The 24,187-nt window shown below is 48.7% G+C and overlaps 3 protein-coding genes across 4 annotated transcripts; all 3 read left to right on the forward strand.

Moving 5' to 3' along the window:
- The window catches only part of LOC136536627 (transcription factor LRL3-like), a 172,086-nt gene that overhangs the window by 140,875 nt on the left and 7,024 nt on the right, over window positions 1–24,187 (forward strand).
- Window positions 854–15,388, forward strand: LOC136536611 (uncharacterized). 2 transcript variants are annotated; one of them, XM_066528854.1, is made up of 14 exons: window positions 857–1,356; window positions 1,461–1,538; window positions 1,616–1,671; window positions 2,256–2,375; window positions 2,515–2,585; window positions 2,888–2,981; window positions 3,059–3,268; window positions 9,858–10,109; window positions 10,240–10,348; window positions 14,443–14,510; window positions 14,602–14,671; window positions 14,764–14,838; window positions 14,917–15,008; window positions 15,107–15,388. In XM_066528854.1, the coding sequence occupies exons 1-14, from the start codon at window positions 985–987 to the stop codon at window positions 15,186–15,188; spliced, it is 1,749 nt and encodes a 582-aa protein (XP_066384951.1). In that variant the 5' UTR covers window positions 857–984; the 3' UTR covers window positions 15,189–15,388. The 2 variants fall into 2 exon arrangements, with proteins under 2 accessions (XP_066384947.1, XP_066384951.1); XM_066528850.1 differs by lacking the exon at window positions 15,107–15,388 and having other exon boundaries at window positions 854–1,356; window positions 14,602–14,730; window positions 14,821–14,838; window positions 14,917–14,999.
- LOC136536598 (probable inorganic phosphate transporter 1-3) lies at window positions 15,541–20,592 on the forward strand. 2 transcript variants are annotated; one of them, XM_066528839.1, is made up of 3 exons: window positions 15,541–15,682; window positions 16,516–16,688; window positions 17,635–20,592. In XM_066528839.1, exon 3 carries the CDS (start codon window positions 18,777–18,779, stop codon window positions 20,355–20,357), a length of 1,581 nt encoding a protein of 526 aa, XP_066384936.1. In that variant the 5' UTR covers window positions 15,541–15,682; window positions 16,516–16,688; window positions 17,635–18,776; the 3' UTR covers window positions 20,358–20,592. The 2 variants fall into 2 exon arrangements, with proteins under 2 accessions (XP_066384936.1, XP_066384941.1); XM_066528844.1 differs by having other exon boundaries at window positions 18,706–20,592.

Raw genomic sequence — 24,187 nt, forward strand, 5'->3', positions numbered from 1 at the left:
CAAGGACGGGCCTAATTGCTGTCCGGGTAGGCCGAGAGATTTCCGTGTTTGGGCTTTTCTTCCTCGAGCCGCGTACAGTCCCTCTTTTTTTTTTTCTTCTCCCGTGTCACGTCGTCTTTTGTCTCTAAAAAAATATATCCATGGTACTGTGCTAAGAAATGAAAATGATAGGGGTTGGAGTCTTGGAGATACTGCAGACATGCGAAATCGCCTAGTCGTTGAGCCATCTTATCCCTCAAACTGCATGCGTACAGGACTGCCGACGCATGCCCTGCTCTTGCCTCTGCTTTCTTCAACATCTCGCCCAGCTCATTCAGATCGGACATGAGATGAACCCATCACAAGCTGTTGCCCAGATTCGATCCAAAGAATTATAGACACGGATCCCGCGGGCGTATTCTCTAGGCCCATCCTTTCTCGGACTCGACTTGCTTGTCCTTGCCGCTCGCGCGTGACTCCGTGGGCTCGGCCCAGCGCGAACCGAACCTTCTTCCCCTTCGGCCGTTCCCCCTTCCCTTGTTGGGCCCCACGCGTCATGGTCCGTACCCAGAGACGAGGTGGCATCCACGTCATGAGCACCAGCCGATGAAAGCCAGCCAGGTGTACAGACCTCGCGTGCCCGTAGCGGAGGGGGTTGCACGAATCCAGCACGGCTCGACTCCCTCACCCTGTCACCCAATAGCATCTCGCCAGCCTATAAAAACAAACAGCATCTCGCCAGCTACGGGCACGCGCGCCGTGACCCCACGAAAGCCGCACAGTTTACTGACTCCGTGGGTCCATGAGACCTCGCGGCCCCACATGTCATGAGCGTTAAGCACATTAATCCGTCCTCCTCTCTCTCCGTGCGTGCTCCTCTCTTCTTTTATCTCCTCGCGAGCACCGCTGGCCTCGCTTAACGGCCTGAGATCTCTCCTCCCAGCCGCCGCTTCCGCCTCCGCCGGCCTATCCGCTACTGATCGCGTCCCACCGGCCTCCATCTCCATGCAACCGCGCTCGCCGGCGGCGGCGGAGGCCGAGGCCGCCGGCGCCACCATGGTGCCCGGCGTGGGCGGCGTCGAGCCGGCCGTCACGCTGGACCAGGTGCCGCGCTGGAGCGACCCCGACCAGCGCATCTTCCTCGCCTCCAGGCCCGACGAGGCGTCCGCGGAGGGCGCCGGATCCGACACGGCCTCCGCGTTCGGCTTCATCTCCTTCTCCGACCCGCTCACGGTCGACGACGGCGCCGGTGGGGGTGGCCGCGCCGGGGGCGCCTCGCGCTTTCCCGTCGACCAGGAGATCAACTCCAGGATCTACCTCTGGCGTGGCCAGCCCTGGAACCTCGAGGTCGACGCCGTCGTCAATTCCACTAACGAGGTCTCGATTCCTGTCCCCTCTCCTCGCATCAGTGCTGGGAATTGGTTTCAATTTTTTTTTTTTTGTGCTATAAGCTCATGTCTTTGCTCCGGGGTTTCGTGCAGAGCTTGGACGAGGCGCACAGTAGTCCCGGGCTGCACGCTGCTGCTGGGTCAGGGCTCGCCGAGGAGTGCGCCACCTTGGTACTGTTCGTGGCAGAGCTTGTGGCAAATTGAAGGGGCAAGTTTGTTCAACTGTTTTCTGGTCGACCATTTTGCAGGGAGGTTGCCGAACTGGGATGGCCAAGATGACCAATGCGTACGATCTGCCTGCAAGGTAAGCTGGGCCTATGTTATTTGTATTTTCACTTGTTGGGCCATGTAGAAAATGTATATATGTGTTTGAAGATCTTTAAACACCGTGGACACCTAAGCTACAACATTGATGTGTTATGTGGTTCCACAATGACAACTGTGTCCCTTCACAGTAAATAAGTTGCTCGGTTCAAAGTTCCCAGCTTCATGTTTCGTGCAAATTTCGAGCAGTGAGGGCAACACAAGAGTTTCTGCTTATAGAGTCAGAATAGGGGTTGTTTTGCCTGCGTTATTTTCGGAATCTTCTGATATAGCACTGGTGTGACGGTTGTTTCTGATTAAGCAAAGCATACCCCCTGTGCCTGTGTTTCACAAACACTGCATATCCATACCCTGATTCACTTTATATAACAAGCGGTGTTGTTGAACCCATATAACTTGTTACTTCAAGCAAGCCTCCAGTGGCCAGGAATTGAAGCTTTAGTGAAAGTCTAACTTTGCTGCAGCTAGCTATTGAACACTCACAGATTTACTCATATCCAACATGTTGTTCTGTGGTTGTCTGTAATCTCAGTTATGCGATGCATGTATCAATTCATTATGCAGGAAGGTCATCCATACTGTGGGCCCCAAATATGCTGTCAAGTATCACACAGCTGCAGAGAATGCACTTAGTCACTGCTATCGGTCCTGCTTGGAACTGCTCATTGAGAATGGTCTTGAAAGGTACATGTAGGATCATATTGCTTAAATCTAATTGCTAATTTTAGTTTAACAAATGATGTTTGAGTTGTCCTGTTTCACATAGTGAACTTTATAGATTTATGGATATTATTAGTAATTTTTTTGTTGCTTATTTTATTAGCATCGCAATGGGTTGTATATACACAGAAGCTAAAAACTACCCTCGTGAACCAGCTTCTCATGTGGCAATAAGTAAGTTCTTCTTATCTTTGTTAACTTTCTCTTTACTTGTGCTATAGAATATTTCTTATCATCCTATGCATGAATGAAAATATTTTATCTGTAAATATTGATGTTAGCTGTGGTACTAACCTTAAGAAAAAGTAACTCTCAACACCCCTCCCACTTCTCGCAACCATGTACAGGACAAATCAGTGATTGGCAGAAAATGGAAATTATGGATGAATTGTTCTTTCTGCAGTCATGCTTTTACTCCATGAATATTATAGGTAAATAGTTGTTTCATTCTTTGTGAATTTATTTATACTCTGTAGGAACTGTTAGACGTTTTCTGGAGAAGCAAAAAGGCAAAATAACTGGTGTTGTTTTTTGTACTACATCATCATCTGACACAGAGATATACAAACGGTACTTAAACTGAACCCTGGAATCTGTATTACCTTCTATTTGTTCATCAGCCGATTATAAGCAATTAAACAATGCAGATTGCTCCCACTATATTTCCCTCGGGACAAGCAAGAGGAAGAGATTGCGATATTAAAGCTCCCAGCTGATGTTGGGGATGAGAATGGTGAGACGGTAATAGATGAAAGGAAAATAAGAATAAGACCTTTGCCTGCTGGTGTGGTAGACAGAACAGTGTCTGCAACTCTTGTTGATCTTCCTCTTTCTGATTCTGGATCGGCATTGAAAAGGTGAAATTTAAAAGCTTGACATACTTTTCTCCTTTCAATATTGGATGGTACAAATTCAAATATGTTTATTTATTTATTTTGGTGATAGCTGGATTTATATAACTTGAAGACTTAATGATCTTCCATGTGCCTGATGCTGATCTATATCTTACTCCCTCCGTTCTACAATAGTTTTCCACAGCACACCATGTACATTGACCAAGGAAGTACTATTTCCAAGAAAATAAATCAAAGTGAAATACCATCTATACCCTTAATGAATAGCATATATAACAAATTCTTTTCTTTCCAAACATTTAATTAGGGTGGAGGGTGGAAACATAACAATAACTACACCCTTGGTATCCTCAATGGAAAAACATTGTGGAACGTATCCCTTGGCCATGGACAAATATTGTACCCCCTTCATTCCAAATTATAAGACATTTTGGCTTTTCTAGATACATAGCTTTTACTATGCACATAGGTACACACTATGTCTAGATACATAGTAAAAGCAATGTATCTATAATAGCCAAAACGCCTTATAATTTGGAAGGGAGGGTGATATGCTGCTGCTCCCTGCCCCTCACCGATCGGAGGTTGTACGTGTGGACGATCGGTGGGCGTGGTTTGAAGGATGATCGGCGGCGAGGAGCCAGCGATCGCGAGAGGAGGAAGAAGAGGTGGCGGCGCTACAGTACCGCCGCGGTACTGTTCACGGAAGAGAGAAGGCGGCTAGGGTTTCTCCCGGCTCCCTGAGGAAGCCGGAAACAATAATAGTTTCTGCTTGCCATCTCAATAATGTTTACAAGTATTTATATGTCTCTTAACTAAAATAGGAAATATTCTAATAAATATTCTAATAATATGGCAATCAAGATAAATATGGGCTTTTAGGGTCCTAGCCACTAGCGGGCTTTCGGTGTGAATAGCCCACGCCGGTCATAACATCTCTCCCCGCCTCGGCAAACAGCTCGTCCTCGAGCTGCACATCCGGGTAGAGAGTCTTGAAGTCGTCCAGGTGCTCCCAGGTGGCGTCGTCCTCCGGAAGTCCTTGCCACTTGACGAGGATGCGCCACACGCCGCGACGGAGCTGGGCGCGCAGAACCTGCGCAGGGGCTGGCAGCAGCCGCCCGTCCTGAACCGGTGGCAGCACGGCCGGTGTTGATGGTGGTGAGCCGGCGTAATTGTAAGGCTTTAACAGCCCCACATGGAAAACGTCATGCAGGCGCGCGTTCGCGGGGAGTCGGAGACGATAAGCCATCTGCCCGATGCGCTCGACGATCTGGAACGGCCCGGCGTAGCGTGGGCGCAACTTGCCCTTGGACGGCGAGGCGAGCGCATGGGTGGTTCGGTGGAGAAGTCGGAGCAGCACCCATGCGCCCACGTCGAACTCCACCTCGCGATGGTGCGCATCGTAGTGGCGCTTGGCGTACTGCTGGGCCTGAAGAAGACGCTCGCGAACCTCCGCCAGGAACGTGTCGCGGTCCCGCAGCATGGCGTCCACCGCCTCTGTCTGGGCCGCCCCGGCGTGGTGTGGCAGGAGGGGGTGGCGGGGGTCGGCCGTACACAACCTCGAACGGCGACGCTCGGAGCGCCGTGTGGTACGAGGTGTTGTAGCAGTACTCCGCCCAGGAGAGCCAGTCGACCCACGAGCGAGGCCGATCACCCATCGCACAGCGCAAATACATCGCGATGATCTTGTTGACGACCTCGGACTGGCCGTCCGTCTAGGGGTGAAAGGCCGTACTGAGCCGCTGCTTGACACCTGCACATTTAAAGAGATCGCGCCAGAGGTTGCTGGTGAAGACCGGGTCGCGATCGCTGACGATGGAGCTGGGAAAACCGTGCAGGTGCACGATCCCGTCGAAGAAGGCACGGGCGACGGAGGCGGCGGTGTAGGGGTGGCTGAGCGCGATGAAGTGGGCGTACTTCGAGAAGCGGTCCACCACCGTCAGGACCACAGACTTGCCGTGCACCTTCGGTAGCCCCTCAATGAAGTCCATGGAGATATCAGCCCAGACCTGCGACGGAACGTCCAAGGGCTGAAGGAGGCCGGCCGGCTGTGTGGTCGGCGTCTTGTTCCGCTGGCACACGTCGCAGGAGCGGACGAAGTCGTGCACCAGCTGGCGGTCGCCGGGGATGTAGAAATCCGCGCGGAGGCGCACAAGGGTTTTCTGGACCCCCTCGTGTCCAGCCGAGTGGGCCAGGTGCACCACCTGGTGGCGCAAGTCGTCGGTTGCAGGCACGTAGATGCGTTTGCCGTGGAGGAGGAAACCGTCGGCGGCTGCCCACGGCTCGCCCAGAGACGCAGCCTCCAGCTGCTGCAGCAGGTCGCGCGCGACCGGGTCAGCCGCGGTGGCGCGGCGGATGTCGGCGTAGAGGTCGAAGGAGGGCCCCGAGAGGGCACAAAGCGCCGCAGTCTCCTCGTCGCGGCGGGACAGCGCGTCGGCCGCCGAGTTGAGCCGCCCGGGGCGGTACTCGACGGTGAAATCGAACCCGAACAGCTTGCTGAGCCACTGGTGCTGAGGCACGGTGGACAGCCGCTGATCCAAGAGGAACTTCAGGCTATAGTGGTCGGTGCGTACGAGGAACCGACGCCCCCACAAGTACGGGCGCCAGTGCCGGACGGCTTGCACCAGCCCGATGAGCTCACGCTCATAGGCCACCAGCTTGACATGGTGGCCGGCGAAGGGTCGACTGAAGAAGGCCAGGGGTCCCCCCCCTGGTGTAGAACGGCGCCAAAGCCGGTGCCGGACGCGTCGCAGTCGACCACGAACTGGCGCTCGAAGTCGGGCATCTGTAGAACCGGCGCCGACGAGAGCGCCCGCTTTAGGGCAGCGAAGGCCTCATCCGCCTCCGCCGTCCAGACGAAAGCATCCTTCCGCAGGAGACGTGTGAGTGGTGCCGCGATGGAGCCGAAGTCGCGGATGAACTTCCTGTAGTAGCCGGCGAGGCCCAGGAAGCCACGCACCCCACGCGGAGAGCGCGGTAGCGGCCACGAGGCGACCGCGGCCACCTTGTCGCTGTCCATGGCGACGCCGTCGGCGCTGATGACGTGGCCGAGGTAGGCGACGGAGAGGGACCCGAAAGAGCACTTGGACCTCTTCAGGAAGAGGCCGTGGGCTCGTAGGGCGGTGAAGACGAGGCCGACATGCTGCAGGTGCTCAGACCACGACGTGCTGTAGATCAAAATGTCGTCGAAGAAAACCAGCACGAACCTGCGGAGGAAGGGGCGGAGCACATCGTTCATCAACGCCTGAAATGTCGCAGGGGCGTTGGAGAGCCCAAACGGCATCACCAGGAACTCGAAGTGGCCGTGGTGGGTGCGGAACGCCGTCTTCTCGATGTCCGCCGGGTGCATGCGCACCTGGTGGTACCCCGAGCGGAGGTCGAGCTTGGTGAAGTACTTGGCCCCGTGGAGCTCGTCGAGGAGCTCGTCAACCACCGGGATCGGGAACTTGTCCTTGGACGTACGGTCGTTGAGCGCGCGGTAGTCGATGCAGAAGCGCCACGACCCATCCGCCTTCTTGACGAGGAGCACAAGTGCCGAGAACGGCGAAGTACTGGGGCGGATGATGCCCTGCTCCAGCATGGCGGCGCACTGCCGCTCAAGCTCGTCCTTCTGCAACTGAGGGTACCGGTACGGCCGCACTGCCACCGGCGCGGTCCCGGGCAGCAGGTGTATGCGGTGGTCGTAGGGGCGGGCTGGTGGAAGGCCACGCGGTGTGTCGAAGACGGCGTCGTGCTGAATGAGGAGCTCGTCCAGCAGCGGGTGGTGCGGGTCCGAAGCGACCGCTGCCAGCGACCGCTGCTGGGAGGGCGCGCCCGGGGCGCCCACACATCGCCACGTTACGCGGCGGCCCTCATGCAGGAAGGACACAGTGAGCCCCTCGAAGTCCTAGGTGAGGGGGCCCAGCGTGCCAAGGAAGTCGACGCCGAGGATGAAGTCGAAACAGCCGAGCGCAAGGCCGATGCAAGTGATGGAGAAAGGCGCCCCGCAGATGTCGACGGGCACATCGCGTGCGATGCCTTCACAGGGCACGCGCTCGCCGTTGGCCACCGTAACGCGAAGCTGGTCGCCCCCCTGAGGAGCGAGACCAAGGCGCCGCATGGCTGCGCCCTGGAGGAAAGTGTGGGTGGATCCGGTGTCCAGGAGGGCGAGGAGGCGCTCGCCCTTGATCGTCACGGGCAGGAGCATAGTGTGGAACGTCCTGATGCCTGCAAGAGCGTGTACAGAAACCACAAGAGCGTGAGCATGAGCATCCGCTGCGGCGGCGGCTTCTTCGGGCAAGGCCGCGGCCGCGTCGTCGGCGGCGCCCTCCACGTCGTCGTTGAGGAAGTCGTCCGCCTCCAGGAAGAACAGGCGGGGGCACACGTGCCCACGCACGTACTGCTCGTCGCAGTTGTAGCAAAGGCCCTGACGACGGCGTTCCTGCATCTCGGCCGGCGAGAGGCGACGGTACTGCCGCACGGGTGCCGCCGGGGCTGCTGCGCCCGGTGCTGCAGCGGCTGCGGCGGGCAGCGCTGGTGCGCCAGCCGGGGCCCCGGCCACAGCCGCCCCCTGTTGGCGTGGGGGAAAAGCTGGCCGCGGGGGAGGGCGGGCGCCGCGCTGCGGAGGGGGTGCTACCGCGGCCAGAGCCCGTGTTTCGAAGGCGCGGGCGAGGAACATGGCCGTCTGGAGGTCAGCCGGGGCGCGCATCGCGACGTCGACCCGAATGTGTTCCGGGAGGCCGCCGACGAAGAGCTCCGCCTTTTGGCGCGTGGAGATGTCCCTGGAGTGCGCCAGCAACGTCTGGAAGCGGTCCGCAAACTCCTGGACCGTGGAGTGGAAGGGAAGGCGTCCCAACTCGGCCAACCGCGAGCCGTATATAGGCGGTCCGAAACGAACACGGCAAAGTTCCTTGAAGCGCTCCCAGGACGGCATGCCCTCGTCCAACAGGAGGGCGTAGTACCATGTCTGAGCGGCGTCGGTGAGGTGGTAGGAGGCCATCCACGTCCGCTGCTCCACCGGAGTGCGCTGGCCCCAGAAGAATTGTTCACAGTGTGTGAGCCAATTCAGCGGGTCGACCGAGCCGTCGTACGTCGCGAAGTCGATCTTGTAGGTCCGAGGCTGGAAAGGCGTCTCCCCGAACGTCACGGGAGCGGCAGCCGAGGGCGCCCCGCCGAGCGGTGGAGCTGCAGCCGGCGCGGAACAGAAGGTGGAGCCGTGGAAGATTGGGCCGTCAACGCCGCCATAGAGCGTTCCCGACGCCGGAACGCCCCCATGGCCGAAGCCCGCTGTGGTGGGAGGGGTCGAATGGACCGACGGTCGCCCTGGCGCGGAGGAGTAGACCGGCGGCGCGATGTCGGTGAGCCACGGCGGAAGCGGGGATGGCGAGTGGGGAAACTGGATCTCCTGGATGGGAACGCTGTCGTGGGGAGCCGCCGTTGCTGGCGCGGTGTTGTGCGCTGTGCTGTCCTGCGGCATCCCGTAGGTGTAGACGGCGCCCGAGGCGGGCGAAAACCGCTGCTGTGGCCCCGGCGGCTGCTGCGGTTTGGGCGCCGGCGGAAGCTGCGACTGCGGGTGAGTCGGCGCCCCGCCTGGCTGCGGTCCCAAGAGGAATGCGTGGACGCCGGCCATCATCCTGCCGAGGTCGACGACGGCCACGGTGAGCTGCTCGTTGGTCATCACCCCCACGGCGGAGGAGGAAGCCCTGGCGGCCAGCGGCAGCGATCCTGCGGGCGGAGACGTTGCGGTCAGCGCCAGCGATCCCGCGGGCAGAGATGATGGCGGCATCGGTGTGGACGGGATCGGCACGGACACGTTGGGGTCCGGCGGCGGCGCTGTTGAAGCGGGCAGCGGCAGCGACATCGGATCGAAGGTGGCTGATACCAGGTTGATATGCTGCTGCTCCCTGCCCCTCACCGATCGGAGGTTGTACGTGTGGACGATCGGTGGGCGTGGTTTGAAGGATGATCGGCGGCGAGGAGCCAGCGATCGCGAGAGGAGGAAGAAGAGGTGGCGGCGCTACAGTACCGGCGCTACAGTGCCGCGGTACTGTTCACGAAAGAGAGAAGGCGGCTAGGGTTTCTCCCGGCTCCCTGAGGAAGCCAGAAACAATAATAGTTTCTGCTTGCCATCTCAATAATGTTTACAAGTATTTATATGTCTCTTAACTAAAATAGGAAATATTCTAATAAATATTCTAATAATATGGCAATCAAGATAAATATGGGCTTTTAGGGTCCTAGCCACTAGCGGGCTTTCGGCGTGAATAGCCCACGCCGGTCATAACAGAGGGAGTATAATAGTGGGAGAATTTATTATATCCTTTTTTCTCATAGTAATTAGCTTGAATTGTATTTTTATGTTCCTATTTTGTGCAGGTCAATACATTTAAGTCGTTATCATCATTTTTGTTTTCTGAAAGCAATATCCTTATTATACTTACTAAGATGACTGTTCCTTTTCTAGTGTTCCATTCGCCATCTAAGTAATTTGTTACAGGTTCTTTGTCTCATTGTTGTTTACTTTACATGGTTGCTTGTATTGACTACATGTTGTCATAGATCTTGATCTTCAAATAGTTTTTCTTCAACTCACTTTTGTCTGGTTATTCTACAGGGGTTCTTTCAAGTTAGATTCGTATCTGGATCCTTCATTTATGTCAATAATTAAAGACCCAGATCTGCGGCGCAAGGAGCAGTGGGAAAAATCCGCTCAAGCTCAAAAGGGATTTAATTATGCTAGGTTACTTGGATATGGGGATCTAGGTTGCCCTTCATTATCTGCAGCAGAGGAATACTCACTTCATTCACGATACCTCGCTAAAGCAAATTCTCTTAATCTTTCAGAGATTGCTGAAATGAAAATAATGTATGTAGGTTTCGTATGTTATGATTTTATACTTCTCTTGTGCTTAATTATGTTTGTATGTAGACATATTTAATGAAATACGTTCCAGTGTCTTCACTGCCTGTAGTCTGATATTCTCCACCAACTGCAGTTATCGTGGTGGAGTTGATATTGAAGGACACTCGGTTATGGTGGTTGTTGGTGCACACTTTCTTCTTCGATGCCTTGATCTTGAACGGTTTGTTCTACATGTAGTGAAGGTAATGTATCTTAATGCATATGTCCTAAAGCCTTGGATTAAGTGCCAGTATGCACTCTCTAACCATGTGTGGGCGTGTATATCATGGTTTTCTATGTGCACTGAGCATTATGCCATCACTTAAAATTGGGAATACTAGCCTCTAGCATATTTTGTAAGTAAACCATGCACATGTTGTGTCCAGTGAAAAAGAATAAATCAGCCTCATGTATTTGTGCTCTTTTATTTTTTTTTAAAGAAAGAAATTCCCTGCATTTATAGAAAGCGAATATGTTTTTTGCATAGAAATGTTGGGAACTTGGGATACCGTTCAGAATCAGCCAATGTTTTCAGATCGTATTATCAAGGCTAGTCGTATGACCACCGATCAGACGACTCGCGATTAGTCGTCGATAAGGATCGATTAGTCAGTCCTAATCGGTCTAATCGGCTAGTCGGACATTTAGTCGTCCTTGTGCCTAGATGGCCTGATCGACCATGTATATACTATATATATGATGTTAATATATGTAAACATGGCCATACTAAATAGGTAAATGTTAGAGGCAAGCAACCAAGCACAGTTTGGCATGTAATCATGTTTGCAATGAATCATTATCATGGTGATTTGGCCACTTACCTGTAACTGCTGCTTGCTGATGCCTGATGGTGAGTGCTGACTGCTGACTTGTGGCTGAATCTGAAATTACAAAGAAATAAGATAATCAGTTAAATAGGCAAAATAGCAGAAAAACAAAACTGTAAAGACTAAAGAAAATGTAAAGAGTAGTAGACAGTAGAGCATGGCAAAACAACTTAACCAAGTACACAAATTTAACAAATAAGAACTAACAGCAGTTTAGCACAGTGCACACTGTGCACAACATAAGTAAACTAATAAACTTAAACAAGTTCTTAAGTCTGAAATGGAAATAGTTCTAAACATCTAGTCCACTGATCCATAGAACCAGCAATTCAGCCATCTAGAGGAGTAAATCTGCGTCCACATGGAAGTCTTCATTTCCATCATTTGTTGCAGGTCCGCCTGAGTCTTCCTCCCCTCCCTGGTCCTCCATTTCTTCATCTGTTGCACTTGCACCTTGTGGCTGTTCTGGTGCAACTCTGTTTTCCTCTTCTTCATGATCACTGCTTTCAGTTTCTGGTGCATCTGACCTTGGATGGACACTTCCTTTTGTTATTCCTCCCATATGTGCGGGTGACAGTATTCCTCGCACGAGCAGCAGGAGCCCTAGGCATATTGCGGCCTCTAAGCTGGTCAGTTGCACCAACAGCTTCATCAACATGTGTCCAAAGTATATCACTGCCATTAGATGCATGAACTTGGTCACAGTTGATGTCTACCCACTCATTTTCCCATTGAAACTCTTCTAGCAGCAATGGGTTGGATTTCTTGCCTTTAGAACCGAGCTCACGAATTTTCTGAAACCTGAATGTCATCTTACGGTTGTAGCTAACAAATACCAACTTATTCAACCTAATGTGCTCCATACGGTTCCTCTTTTTAGTATGTACCTGCAGCCATAGAAAATAGGAGCAAATTCATTAGATGGCTGCAGCATATAAGAATGCATTAGTATGCACCTGCATCCATAGAAATTGCACTTACATGAGCAAAAGCGCTCCAGTTGCGCTCACAACCAGACGCCGAACAGCAGAGGCTTACAATTCGTTTTGCTAAACTTTGTAGCTCGAATGCAAGGCCACCAAAAGCATCCCACCATAGAACTGTAGTTGTAGATTACAAGCAAAACAATAATATAATCAGTAGCTCATCACATAGAGAATTATAGCTTAATTAAAAGAAAGTGCTGACTGCTGAACTGCTCATTACTTACTAGGATTTTTGCTATTTCTCTCTACTATTGCTAATCTCTTTGAGAAACATTCACCCTCAGTCCTGTCATAATCATCAGCTTGCTTGCTTATTTTCCTTGCTTCACTCTCATCAGGCACCATCTTCCATATAACGTCAATAAGCATGCACCTTAGCTTTGTAGCTTGTCTCCTATCCTTTTCCTTTATGGCAAAGTACTTTCCAGGATTCAAGAAGAGGGCTGCTCCATATAGTTTTTGCTCCATCTGGTTCTCCCATCTCTTGTCATAGCATTCCATTACATCATTCAGTAATGATGATTTGTCTCGCAAAGTTTCCTTGATGGTCTTCTTTGCAACATCCATTGCTGCCATTATCTCAGGAGCTGCTGGTGTTTCATCACCATCTGCTATCCTCATAGCAATGAGAAGGGGTTGTGTTGCTTTTATACAGTACTCCACTTTTGTCCAAAATGGTATGGAAAGGTGTTGCTTGAACCTTTTAATGCCTGCAGGGACAACCTTTTTGCAGAAAATACATTGGATGAACTCTTTCTTCCCTATGTCTGGCCAAAACCCATATTTCCATCCAGGATCTGATGATTTTGCCTTCCTCTTCTTATCTTCAGCCATGGCAGCAAGATCTGGCGGCAATTTAGCTATCGCTTGAGCTATCAGAGATGCTTCAGTTGGAGCAGCTGACGACGCTGAGGCAGCCCCTCCTGAGACAGCTTCATTCTCAGGTAGAATTACCTCAACAACTGCACGCCGTCGAGCATCCTCTGCAGAGCGGCACAACCACACAAATGTGTCACAAATTGGTGGCAACACAGCAGCAGAGTAGCAGACATAGACAATAACCTTCAGAGGCAGCAGAGTGGTGGCTCATCCTGATGCTTGAGGCCTCCCGCGTCCGTCCTCCAGGCGTCGAGGACGGAGCTCAGAGCGACAGAGCCTCAAAGGCGGGCGGAGCTACTGGGTCCCGGCAGGGGAGGAGACAGGAGCGGGTGGAGGTGGAGGCGCGGGCGGAGGTGGAGGTGGGACGGAGCTGCGGACGCCGGCGAGAGGCACGGACGGAGCTGGGGGCGCCGGCGAGGGAGATCCAGAGAGGCAGGCCGCAGGCGGAGGAGACGTGAGCGGAGATGCCGGCCGCTGCGAGAGAGAGCAGAGCCAGAGCGGGAGCTGGAAATGTGCCGAGTGGGAGCTGGAAATGTGCGGCGGCTGCAACTCCTTCACTAGGTCACTCACTCACTCCTCTTCGTCTTACCCTAATGGGTCAGCTAAAGGTGGGCCGAATTCTTTAGCTGGGCCGAATTCTCCCTACCCAACTAGTCGTCCGGCTAGTCTGATCGGACGACTAATCGTGATTAGTCGCAACTTATCGGACGATAAGGTTTCTAATCGGTCTAAACTAATCGAGGGCCCTTATCGAGCACCTAGTTACGATAAGGACGACTAATCACGATTAATCGCGATTAGTCGTCCAATCTGAAAACACTGGAATCAACAAACCTTGATGAAACCAGAAACATGAAGCCAGTTGCTCACAAACTACCTACTGAAGTATTACCGCATTGCCCACATTTTCCCATCAGCTTAACCATTTGGGTTGAACTGGTGGATACATGCAACTTAATATGGTATCAAGACCACTTTGATTAGCGCAATTAAATAAAATAATTGTTCATTGATCCTATTCCATGTCTGAAGCATGAGGGAGCCTCCCGTGAGAGCATTGAATTATAAGTTTGCAAAAGGTGGTTGCCATAACTCCAAAAAATTTCAGATTTCAAGTTACAAGAAGCCTTCACTTGAGTTTTGCAAAAAATTGGTTCCCACAAATGTCCCATAATACTTGTACATTGGTGGGTACTGACAAACAAAATAATTAACTCCTTTGGTGCTAGGACATGTAACTTGTTTAAACTGTAATACTTTTATAAATGCACTCCATCCATTTACTACAGTCATCCTGGTCACAATTATATGAAAGTGAGGAATACTCTTATAGCAAAACTAAAGCAAAGTTAATATGTAGAAATGGCCTGTAAGAACATTTCAGTGTATTTAGAGGGAATACTCTTGCAAATGTGAACTGAAAGAGTTCTTGCTCTTTGCATTTGATAATTTCAATGACTTCTGTTGTCCCTGTTATAACATGTATATATTGCTTTACTCATCTTGTGCATTTGTTGTTTTTTTTAAGTCACTCATCTTGTACATCTTGTTTTGTTTTTTCTCAATAAGTTAATTCTGAAAATTGTGTCATATTTCTTGTCATAGGAGTTTGAACCTTTGATTCAGAAGCCATATACAATTGTATATTTCCACTCCGCAGCATCATTACAACCGTAAGTGTCTGGGAAATATGTCACTGAAGAAATTCCTTATTTTTTGCTTTTAATCCGTAATGTAAAAAAGAACATCTTGTTAAATTTTCAGGCAACCAGATTTAGGATTCATGAAGCGGTTACAACAAATACTAGGACGGAAACATCGGCGCAACCTTCATGTCAGTATATTTTATGATGAATCTGTATTCTATTTATCCTATATATAAGGCGATAACAGGTACACTCTTCTAACAACATTCACTACAAACAGGCAATTTATGTACTCCACCCAACATTGGGTTTGAGAACAGCTGTTTTGGCAATGCAGATGTTTGTAGATGGAGAGGTACCTCCTAGTTCAGACTACGGTTAAGACTTTTCTTCACTGTGCTGCATGAGATCTTAGCATCCTTTTTTCCTCTAGGTCTGGAAGAAAGTTGTATATGTGGATAGGCTTGTGCAGCTGTTCAGATATGCACCACGCGAGCAACTTACAATTCCCGACTTTGTCTTTCAGTAAGTAGCCCTGCACCCTGCACGATACTACTTCCAGCTCTTGGCGCATTTGCATGCGAACTGGAAAAGTGACTGTACTTGGTAACTTATTGCTGCAGGCACGATCTGGAGGTGAATGGTGGGAGGGGCCTAATTGTTGACCCAAGAACAAAGCACATCTATCAGAGGACGTCCAGTTGATATGTGCTGGTTCTGAGGCCTGAAGTTTGTTAGTTCTTGCACTGTACCATTCTAATGTTCACTTCTTGTAACTGTATTCCATGTGTTTCTTTCTGTATCTAGTTACTCTATTCCATTTGTTTGTTCTCCTGCCTTCCGCAAGGGGGTTCTCATCTGTATCAGTTGATATGTAGAACTGAATAAAAGTGGTGTTTACTCTAGATGTTGTTCAAGTTAAACTTATCCTGTACAAATTTTGGCAGTTGATATGTTCAAGTTTATTTCAAAGTTTCATCCCTTCTATTTATTTTTCTGCAAGTTCTGAATCATGATTTTTCTAAGTGATCCCTAACCGGCATTAAATAATGGTCTTGTTTGAGTGCTTGAGCTTCAGCTTACAGAACAACAGAAAACTTTGGAAAGTACAAGCCACCCTAGTACCGAAGAGTTGAAGCTTCTCTCAACAGGCTTCTCAGCTAAAGATAAATCCTAAAGCATGGACATTTCATTACAAGGTAACTTTTCTTAAGTCATCCAATGTGCTAATAAAAATGAACTAGCTATATCGAAATGTATTTGGTTTCTTACGCTGTTGTGGAGACTAGGCATTTTGGGTTCACATTTAGTTCAAATCAAAAAGGGAATGGAAAATTGCAAAATCCACCTAGGGTTTCATTTTTTTATATAAAAAAGGAAACCACATACATTTTATTTCCTTTCTCTGACTCCTTCAAGTTTTATGTGTTCTCAAATACCACTTGCCCCTTGTGCTAGATATATAACAAGCAGAAGGTTGGCCACTTGGCATGGTAGGCACGTTAAACAGCACATTAGCTCTAGCATAGTAACATGCATCGTGCCGTCAAGATGAACATCAAGCAAGCTAAGCTCAAATCAGTGGCCTACCTTGTGAGAAACTGGTTCATGGCCCATACAGAACTTGATATTTGAGTTGATATTGTGTTAGGCAAGTTAAGTGCAACAAGTGCTAAAGAATGCTTTCTAGCTACATAATCTAACCCAAGTTGTGCCATAATTTCTTTGCCAGGTGTATGAACCATCGACACATTTGTTTTATATAGGTGATGCCACAGTTGATTTTCCTTCGCAAAACTAGTTTAAGCTTTCAAAGTAATCATCTCTTGTTATAGGTTCGGTAGTTCCACAAAATTGCGATCGCGTATGTATCAGCATGTTTTCAAGCATCTCCATTGTACGTACCCTAAGGGACAGATAAAATGAACAATGTGTACTGACAAATTGGTGGCCAGATAGCATATAGAGTTATGTAAGTTTCATTTACAATTGTCAGATATTGACAAATAGGTGGCCATTTGTTTTTGTTTAGGTGCGGGCAGCTGATGAGCAGGCCAGGCAAGTAGGTGAAGCATATTCGATTCGCACATAAACAGTCACTTCGTCTGAATAGCAGGGTGACCGAAGAGTTGAAGCTCCTCTCAACAGGCTTCTCAACCTAGTTCCACAAAGTTAAATCCTCAAGCATGGACATTTCATTGCAAGGTATTTTTTTCTTTTCTTAAAGTCATCCAATGTGCTAAGCAAATAATCACAATGTATTTGGTTTCTTACGCCTGTTGTGGAAACTAAGCATTCTGGGTTCACATTTAGTTCAATAATAAAAAAACAAAAAAGAATTAAAAAAATACAAAATACACCTGCAAAGTAGGATTTTTTTAATAAAAAAAACCACCCACATCTTAATTCCTTCCTCTGATGCCTACAAGGTTTATGTGTTCTCAAATACCGCTTGGCCCTAACAAGCAGTCAATGGGCATAGGAGGGAATCTGAAAACACATGAAACATGCAGGTGATAATACTGAAATGAATTATAATGCATGATGGGTATTTGGAAACCACCGAACCTCGGCTTGCAGTTTTTTTGTGCAATTTTTTTTTTTAAAAAAAAAAGAAGAAAAAAACTTATAGAGTGGTTTACATTGTAATACTATTTGGAGTAGTTGGCCTTTCCTTTTAGCAGAAGGTTGGCCACTTGGCATGGTAGGCATGTTAAACAGCACATTAGCTCTAACATCGTGCTGTCAAGATGCATGAACACCAAGCAAGCTAAGCTCAGTCAATGGCCTACCTTGTGAGAGACTGATTGATGGCCCATACAAAGCTGGATATTGTGTCTAGACAAGTTGAGTGCAACAAGTGCTAGAGAATGTTTTCTAGCTACATAATCTAACCCTAGTTGCGCCATAATTTCTTTGCCAGGGTGTGTATGTATCATTGTATCATCACACAACCGGTAGTTCCAAAATTGTGATCACATATAACATATACTGTATCAGTATGTTTTCAAGCATCTCCATTGTACGTACCCTAAGGGACGAACAGAATGAACAATATACTGACGAATAGGTGGTCTGAGGCATAGAGTTATCTAAGAGTTTCACTTACATTTGGCGGATTGACAAATAGTTGGCATTTGTTTTTGTTTAGTGTGGACAGCTGTTGAGCAGGGAGGCAAGTAAGCAAAGCATATTCGCACATAAAGAGTCACTTCGGCTCAATAGCATAGCACCCAGACGACTATGATCGGATATTTCGCACAACACACTGCTGGAAGCTGGAAACGGAATCCTTCTCTGCACATTATAAATGGCGTTTGATGTGTATTCAAGTTCGTGCTGAGCGGTTAACTTGTTATGATACTTGGAACGCGGCATTGGCCGTAGTTGACTAGGATTATATAAAGCCCAGGTGACGCTAGTTAGTAAGAGCATCAGGTATATTCCTAGGATAAACCTTGCCTATTTAGTGACGTGATTCCGACAGTGTTGCTTAACACTTTTCCATTCTTGTTCAAACGCTGAAAGTCGCCTCTTTGCATCTTCTGCAATTTCCCTCGCAAAGGTGCGCGATGCTGATTTTGTTTCATGATGATGTTTGGAGTTTAGTTAGAAGACCATAGTAGCTTTGAGAAATTTAGAGTTGTTGCATGAGTATGACTGCAGTTGTGCTGAGAAACGCATAGCAACAGTTCGTAAGAAAGATGCACCTTTTGCAGCAGTTCTCTAGAGATTCCATTCAGTTAACCTTTTGTTCTTCAGAAAAGGTACACCTTTAGCGGTTTTGTATTGTTCAAAATACGTCCCTTTCTATCTATGCTGCTTGGGAAGATGAGTTTCACCTACTCAGCAGTCACATGTAAATTACTAGCTAAAGAGCATCTTTACTTACCTGCAACACATGATTACTGTGTCAACGTGCATGCAACTGCTTACTAACCCTATCCATCTAACCACCATTGACAATGATAGGATTATATATAAAAAAAACATCCTTCTCAATTCAAGCCCCAGTTTTAAATCGAGTTTTCGTTTTCATCGACTAAGATTTTCCTTCAATAATTCCAGTATGTTCCAAGAAAAGGCAGCAACATAGAGTATGTCCCTAGTTTTGCGAGAAACTTCAGCTTGGGCTCACCACTGACCCCAACTCTGAAGAGCAAGTCCGCAAGTGAAAGCTCACTCTCTGATACCAGCTTCTATCTATATAATTGCGTTGCAGATACATATTGCAGCTCGTCGAGAAAGGGGAACTAGCTAGCCGTTGAGTGGACACAGCGTGCGGCAGCGACCATGGCTGGCGATAGCGAGCAGCTCAAAGTTCTGACGGCGCTGGACCAGGCGAAGACGCAGTGGTACCATTTCATGGCCATCGTGATCGCCGGTATGGGCTTCTTCACGGACGCCTACGACCTCTTCTGCATCTCCCTCGTCTCCAAGCTGCTGGGGCGCATCTACTACACGGAGCCCAACAGCCCCAGCCCCGGCACCCTGCCGCCCAACGTGTCCGCGGCCGTGAACGGCGTCGCGCTCTGCGGCACGCTGGCCGGCCAGCTCTTCTTCGGCTGGCTCGGCGACAAGCTCGGCCGCAAGAGTGTGTACGGCTTCACGCTCATCCTCATGGTGCTCTGCTCCATCGCGTCGGGCCTCTCGTTCGGCCACACCCCCAAGGGTGTCATCTCCACGCTCTGCTTCTTCCGCTTCTGGCTCGGGTTGGGCATAGGCGGCGACTACCCGCTGTCGGCGACCATCATGTCCGAGTACGCCAACAAGAAGACCCGCGGCGCCTTCATCGCGGCCGTGTTCGCCATGCAGGGCTTCGGCATCCTCTTCGGCGCCATCGTGGCGCTCGTGGTGTCCAGCGTCTTCCGGAACTCGTACCCGGCGCCGTCGTACCAGGACAACCCCGCGGCGTCGCTCGTCCCCGAGGCCGACTACGTGTGGCGGATCATCCTCATGTTCGGCACCATCCCGGCCGCGCTCACCTACTACTGGCGCATGAAGATGCCGGAGACGGCGCGGTACACGGCGCTCATCGCGCGCAACGCCAAGCAGGCCGCGGCGGACATGTCCAAGGTGCTCAACTCGGAGATCGAGGAGGACCTGGACCGCGCCGAGCGCCAGGCCAGCAGCGGCAGCAACGAGTGGGGCCTCTTCTCGGCGCAGTTCGTGCGCCGGCACGGGCTCCACTTGCTGGGCACCACCAGCACGTGGTTCCTCCTGGACATTGCCTTCTACAGCCAGAACCTGTTCCAGAAGGACATCTTCTCCAAGGTCGGGTGGATCCCGCCGGCCAAGACCATGAACGCGGTCGAGGAGGTGTTCCGCATCGCGCGCGCGCAGGCGCTCATCGCGCTCTGCGGCACCATCCCGGGCTACTGGTTCACCGTCTTCTTCATAGACATCATCGGCCGCTTCACCATCCAGCTCATGGGCTTCTTCATGATGACCGTCTTCATGATCGGCCTCGCCGCGCCGTACCATCACTGGACCACCGCCGGCCACCACACCGGATTCGTCGTCATGTACGGCTTCACCTTCTTCTTCGCAAACTTCGGGCCCAACAGCACCACCTTCATCGTGCCGGCTGAGATCTTCCCAGCGCGGCTGCGGTCCACGTGCCACGGCATATCGGCCGCGGCTGGCAAGGCCGGTGCCATCATCGGCGCGTTCGGGTTCCTGTACGCTGCGCAGGACCCGCACAAGCCGGAGGCCGGCTACTCGCCCGGTATCGGCATCGGCAATGCGCTCTTCGTGCTAGCCGGCACCAACTTCCTTGGGATGATCATGACGCTGCTGGTGCCAGAGTCCAAGGGATTGTCACTTGAAGAGATATCCAAGGAGACCGTTGACGACGAGGAGGCGACCGCTTGACCTCTTAAGAACGAAACGAATACATGTATGCGACCTTTTCTGATTTGCATATGATCCACCGTTGCGCAGGTAGTATATGTGCTTTGCTGTTTTATGCATGATACGGAGTGCTCTATTTGTGAGCTTGTGAGTTGTGACATGGTAGTGCTAAATGTATATTTGGTCTGGCATATTGTATGATTTGTAGAGTAAAACGACAAACCGCTTGTACAAGTGACTAAGTTGTTGAAATGAATTCGAGATTTCTATTAAAGCCCTCTTCCCACTGTTATAAGAAAAAGTTTAATACTTGTAGCAGGTAAGGATGATGGTGACACCAATAGTAATTGGGTAGTGGGTTTGATTGGGACTTCGTTTTTTATATTGCCCTCTTTTAAGCCACTCCCCTTCTTGAAAATCTAGCTTAGCTCAGTCAATTTAGTTTTGGATTGATCCAATTGCCAAAACGATTAAGGCCCCGTTCGGTTACCACCGTTCTAGGCCATTCCGGGCCGGAAACGTTAAGATGTCACGTAAATTATCGAAGGAAGTCTCCGGCTGGGAATTGTTCCCACCCAACCGAAGAGGCCTAAAAAGAATAGTTGCATTCCTAGACGCTAAACAACAGATTTTGCGTCTTTCTACCATATGTCCATATTCAATCTTTGCACACGGTAATAGAGTGATAGACCAATCTTGTTTGATCCTTGGCTCGTCCATAAGTCCATATCTTCTGCTGATGTCATCGTAGGGAGATCAATTTCCATAATGTTTCTTGGATGTCACATCAATTAGCTAGCCTCTCATATTAAAACAGAATAATTTTCTACTTTTAGCATTCGATTCCTAACACTACTATAAAAAGTGTTTTTAGAGGCGACATAAACAGATTTCTACGTACGGCTTGGTTGACCGCATGTGGAAATGCGTCTCCACAATGTGATAATGTTTCGTGGCTGTCTCTAAAAATGTTTTTCAAAAATTTGAAAGTTTCCTCCCATTTGTTATTTTCCGGCCACATTTGAAATATTTGTTTCTCGCCGCATCTCGGAGATGACATACATACACTATCAGATATCTGAATTGCCTTGAGGCCAAAATTTTTCTTAAAGGCCCAAACTGGATCACCCAAAAATATATAGTTTCCTTGGTAATGCTAGTAAACCTCCAAGAAAGGTATATTCCTTGAGAGGTTTATAGGATGCATCAAGAAAATTAAGTATTTACTTGAGTGTCAATTAAACCTTGAAGGAAATTATCATTTTCTTGACTGCTATTCTTGACCGCCAAGGAAAATTTGAATTTTCTTGAGTGTTATTCTAAACTGCCAAGGAAATTATAATTTTCATGAGGGTTGTTATGCAATTTCCTAGGCGGTTGGCACCCAAAAAAAATTACAATTTCCTAAGCACGTACAAAATCATTTAAACTGTAGAAGATAATAAATTAGTTAAAAAGTATTGAAAATCATTCACAACAATGTATATGTAGTCTCTTACATTTAAAAAAAATGTATTTGTTTATATAAGATAAAAAAATTTGCATGTTCCTTCAGAAGTGCTCCTTGATTCATTAATTATTTGAAAATTATAAAAATGCAATTTTCTGCATAATAAGTGCAAACTCAGATTTGTTAATATGGGTAAAAGTGTGTGAGCTAGAAAAGGTTTTGAGATGTACAAACTTCAAAGTTTGCCCTAGGTTATCTGAAACTTTGTGAAAGATGCATCCATTTCTGAACAATGTATATGCTAACTTTAGTAAAATCTTCTATTTTTATTAATTCAAGATTATGCACCCATAATATGACCCCATGCCAGTTTAAAGAATTTTTGGACAACTTTTTGATATTATCATTACTTTTCTTTAATATAAGTTGTAATAAAAGTTTGAATTGTTCCTAACAAAAGTATGAGCTTTTTCATCTTATCAATGCTCTATTTGTGAGCTTGTGACATGCATGTAGTGCCAAATGTATATTTGGTCTGGCATTGTATTATTTGAAGAACGAAACAACAAACCACTTGTACAAGTGACTAAGCTGTTGCGAGATTTCTATTAAACCCTCTTCCCACTGTTATAAAAAAAGTTTAGTACTAGCAGGTAAGGATGAAAATGGTGACACCAATGGTAAACGGGTAATACTAGGTTTGATTAAGGACTTATATATATATATATATATATATATATATATATATATATATATATATATAAAGAAGTCCTTAATCAAACCTAGTATATATATATATATATATATATATTCCACTCTTTGACGCCACACCCCTTCTTAAAAATCTAGCTTAGCTCAAATGCTCAATCAATTTAGTTTTGGACTGATCCAAATAATGGCCAAAACGATTGAAAAAATAATTGCATTCCTAGACGGTTTTCCTAAACAACACATTTTGTGGCTTTCTACCATATGTCCATATTCAATCTTTGCACACGGTAATAGAGTGGTAGACCAATGTTGTTTGATCCTTGGCTCGTCCAGGAAATGCTACATGCAAGGCGTCTGTCCGTCCGGGCATCCATTCGTGGGCTCGCATACCAGCCCAATAGACCTCTGCTATGCGCCTGCTCTTTTTTTTATTATGGAATATCCGTGCGGCTTCCGTCTCTTCCATGTCGGTTGGATAAGAAAAAGGAGAAGGAGATGAGAGACCTGCTCCGCGCGTCGATGGTCACCCCGCCTGCTGCTGCTCTGCGGCCCGCTCCACCGTCGACGGTCACCCCGCGCTACTCCTCCTATTCCATCGTGCCGCCCCACTGCTTCCTGCCGCTACTTCTGCTCTGTGGCCCGCTTCGCTTGACGGCGTGGGCACCACCGCGCCCACACGTGGCGACCGCTCCGTCAGCCGCCTGCTAGTAACTAAGGCCGCCGCGCAAGGAGAAGCGTCAGGCCCTGGTGCGGAAGCCCTCCAACCTCGCCTTCTGCGGCGGCTACGACTCCTCGATGTAGATGGTAGAGGAGGCCGCACCGAGATACGATGCATGTTGCAAGCGTACATTTCAAATGTTTCAGATGTTTTAGAGGTATGTTGCAAGTGTTTCATAAGGATGTTGCAAAAGTAGATCGGGATGTTGCACATGTTGCAATGGGCTATACACATATATTTCAAGTGTATGTTCCAAATGTTTCATCTCTTTCAGATGTATGTTGCAAGTGTTTCATTTAGATGTTGCAAAACTAGATTGGGATGTTGCATATATATGCAAGTGTTTCAGGTGTTTTTATACGTATGTTGCAAGTGTTTCATCTTGATGTTTGCAATGACAACACATGTTTTCAAGTTTTTTTTTATGTTTTACAAGTGTTTCAGACGTATGTTGCAAGTGTTTCATTTAGACGTTGCTAAAGTAGATCGAGTGTGAGAGGGCGCGAGCGGTCCCTGTGCGTGGTCTGGCGGCACACCGCGTGGGCACACGAAATGCAGGCTCGAAGCGGGACGTGCTAGCCCGAGCGTGGGAAACGGAGTGCAGCGCAGGTGTCTGAGCGCGGGGCGGACACTAGCACTACCGTAACTCCAGAATCTTTCTTGGATCTCGCATCAATTAGCTAGCATCACCTATTAAATTAGAATAATTTTCTAGCATTCGATTCCTAAGGGCGTTCTCAATGGAAACTTTCAAATAGCTATCTAGATTGGCTTAGAAATAATAAAAAAGACATTGTAGTGGAGAGTTATTTGAGTTGTGAGATAGTTGTATCTAGAAAATCATGCTAGACCAGCTATTTAGGAGTCGCTAGCTATTTAATCTCTTCCCCTGATAGCCAATAGAATTCTTCTTAGACTAGCTATCTAGGAACGGGGACGCCCTAGCACTACTATATAATCTCATACGGGACC

The sequence above is a fragment of the Miscanthus floridulus genome, chromosome 1 (genome assembly GCF_019320115.1).
Source record: "Miscanthus floridulus cultivar M001 chromosome 1, ASM1932011v1, whole genome shotgun sequence".
In the NCBI taxonomy this organism is placed as follows: domain Eukaryota; kingdom Viridiplantae; phylum Streptophyta; class Magnoliopsida; order Poales; family Poaceae; genus Miscanthus; species Miscanthus floridulus.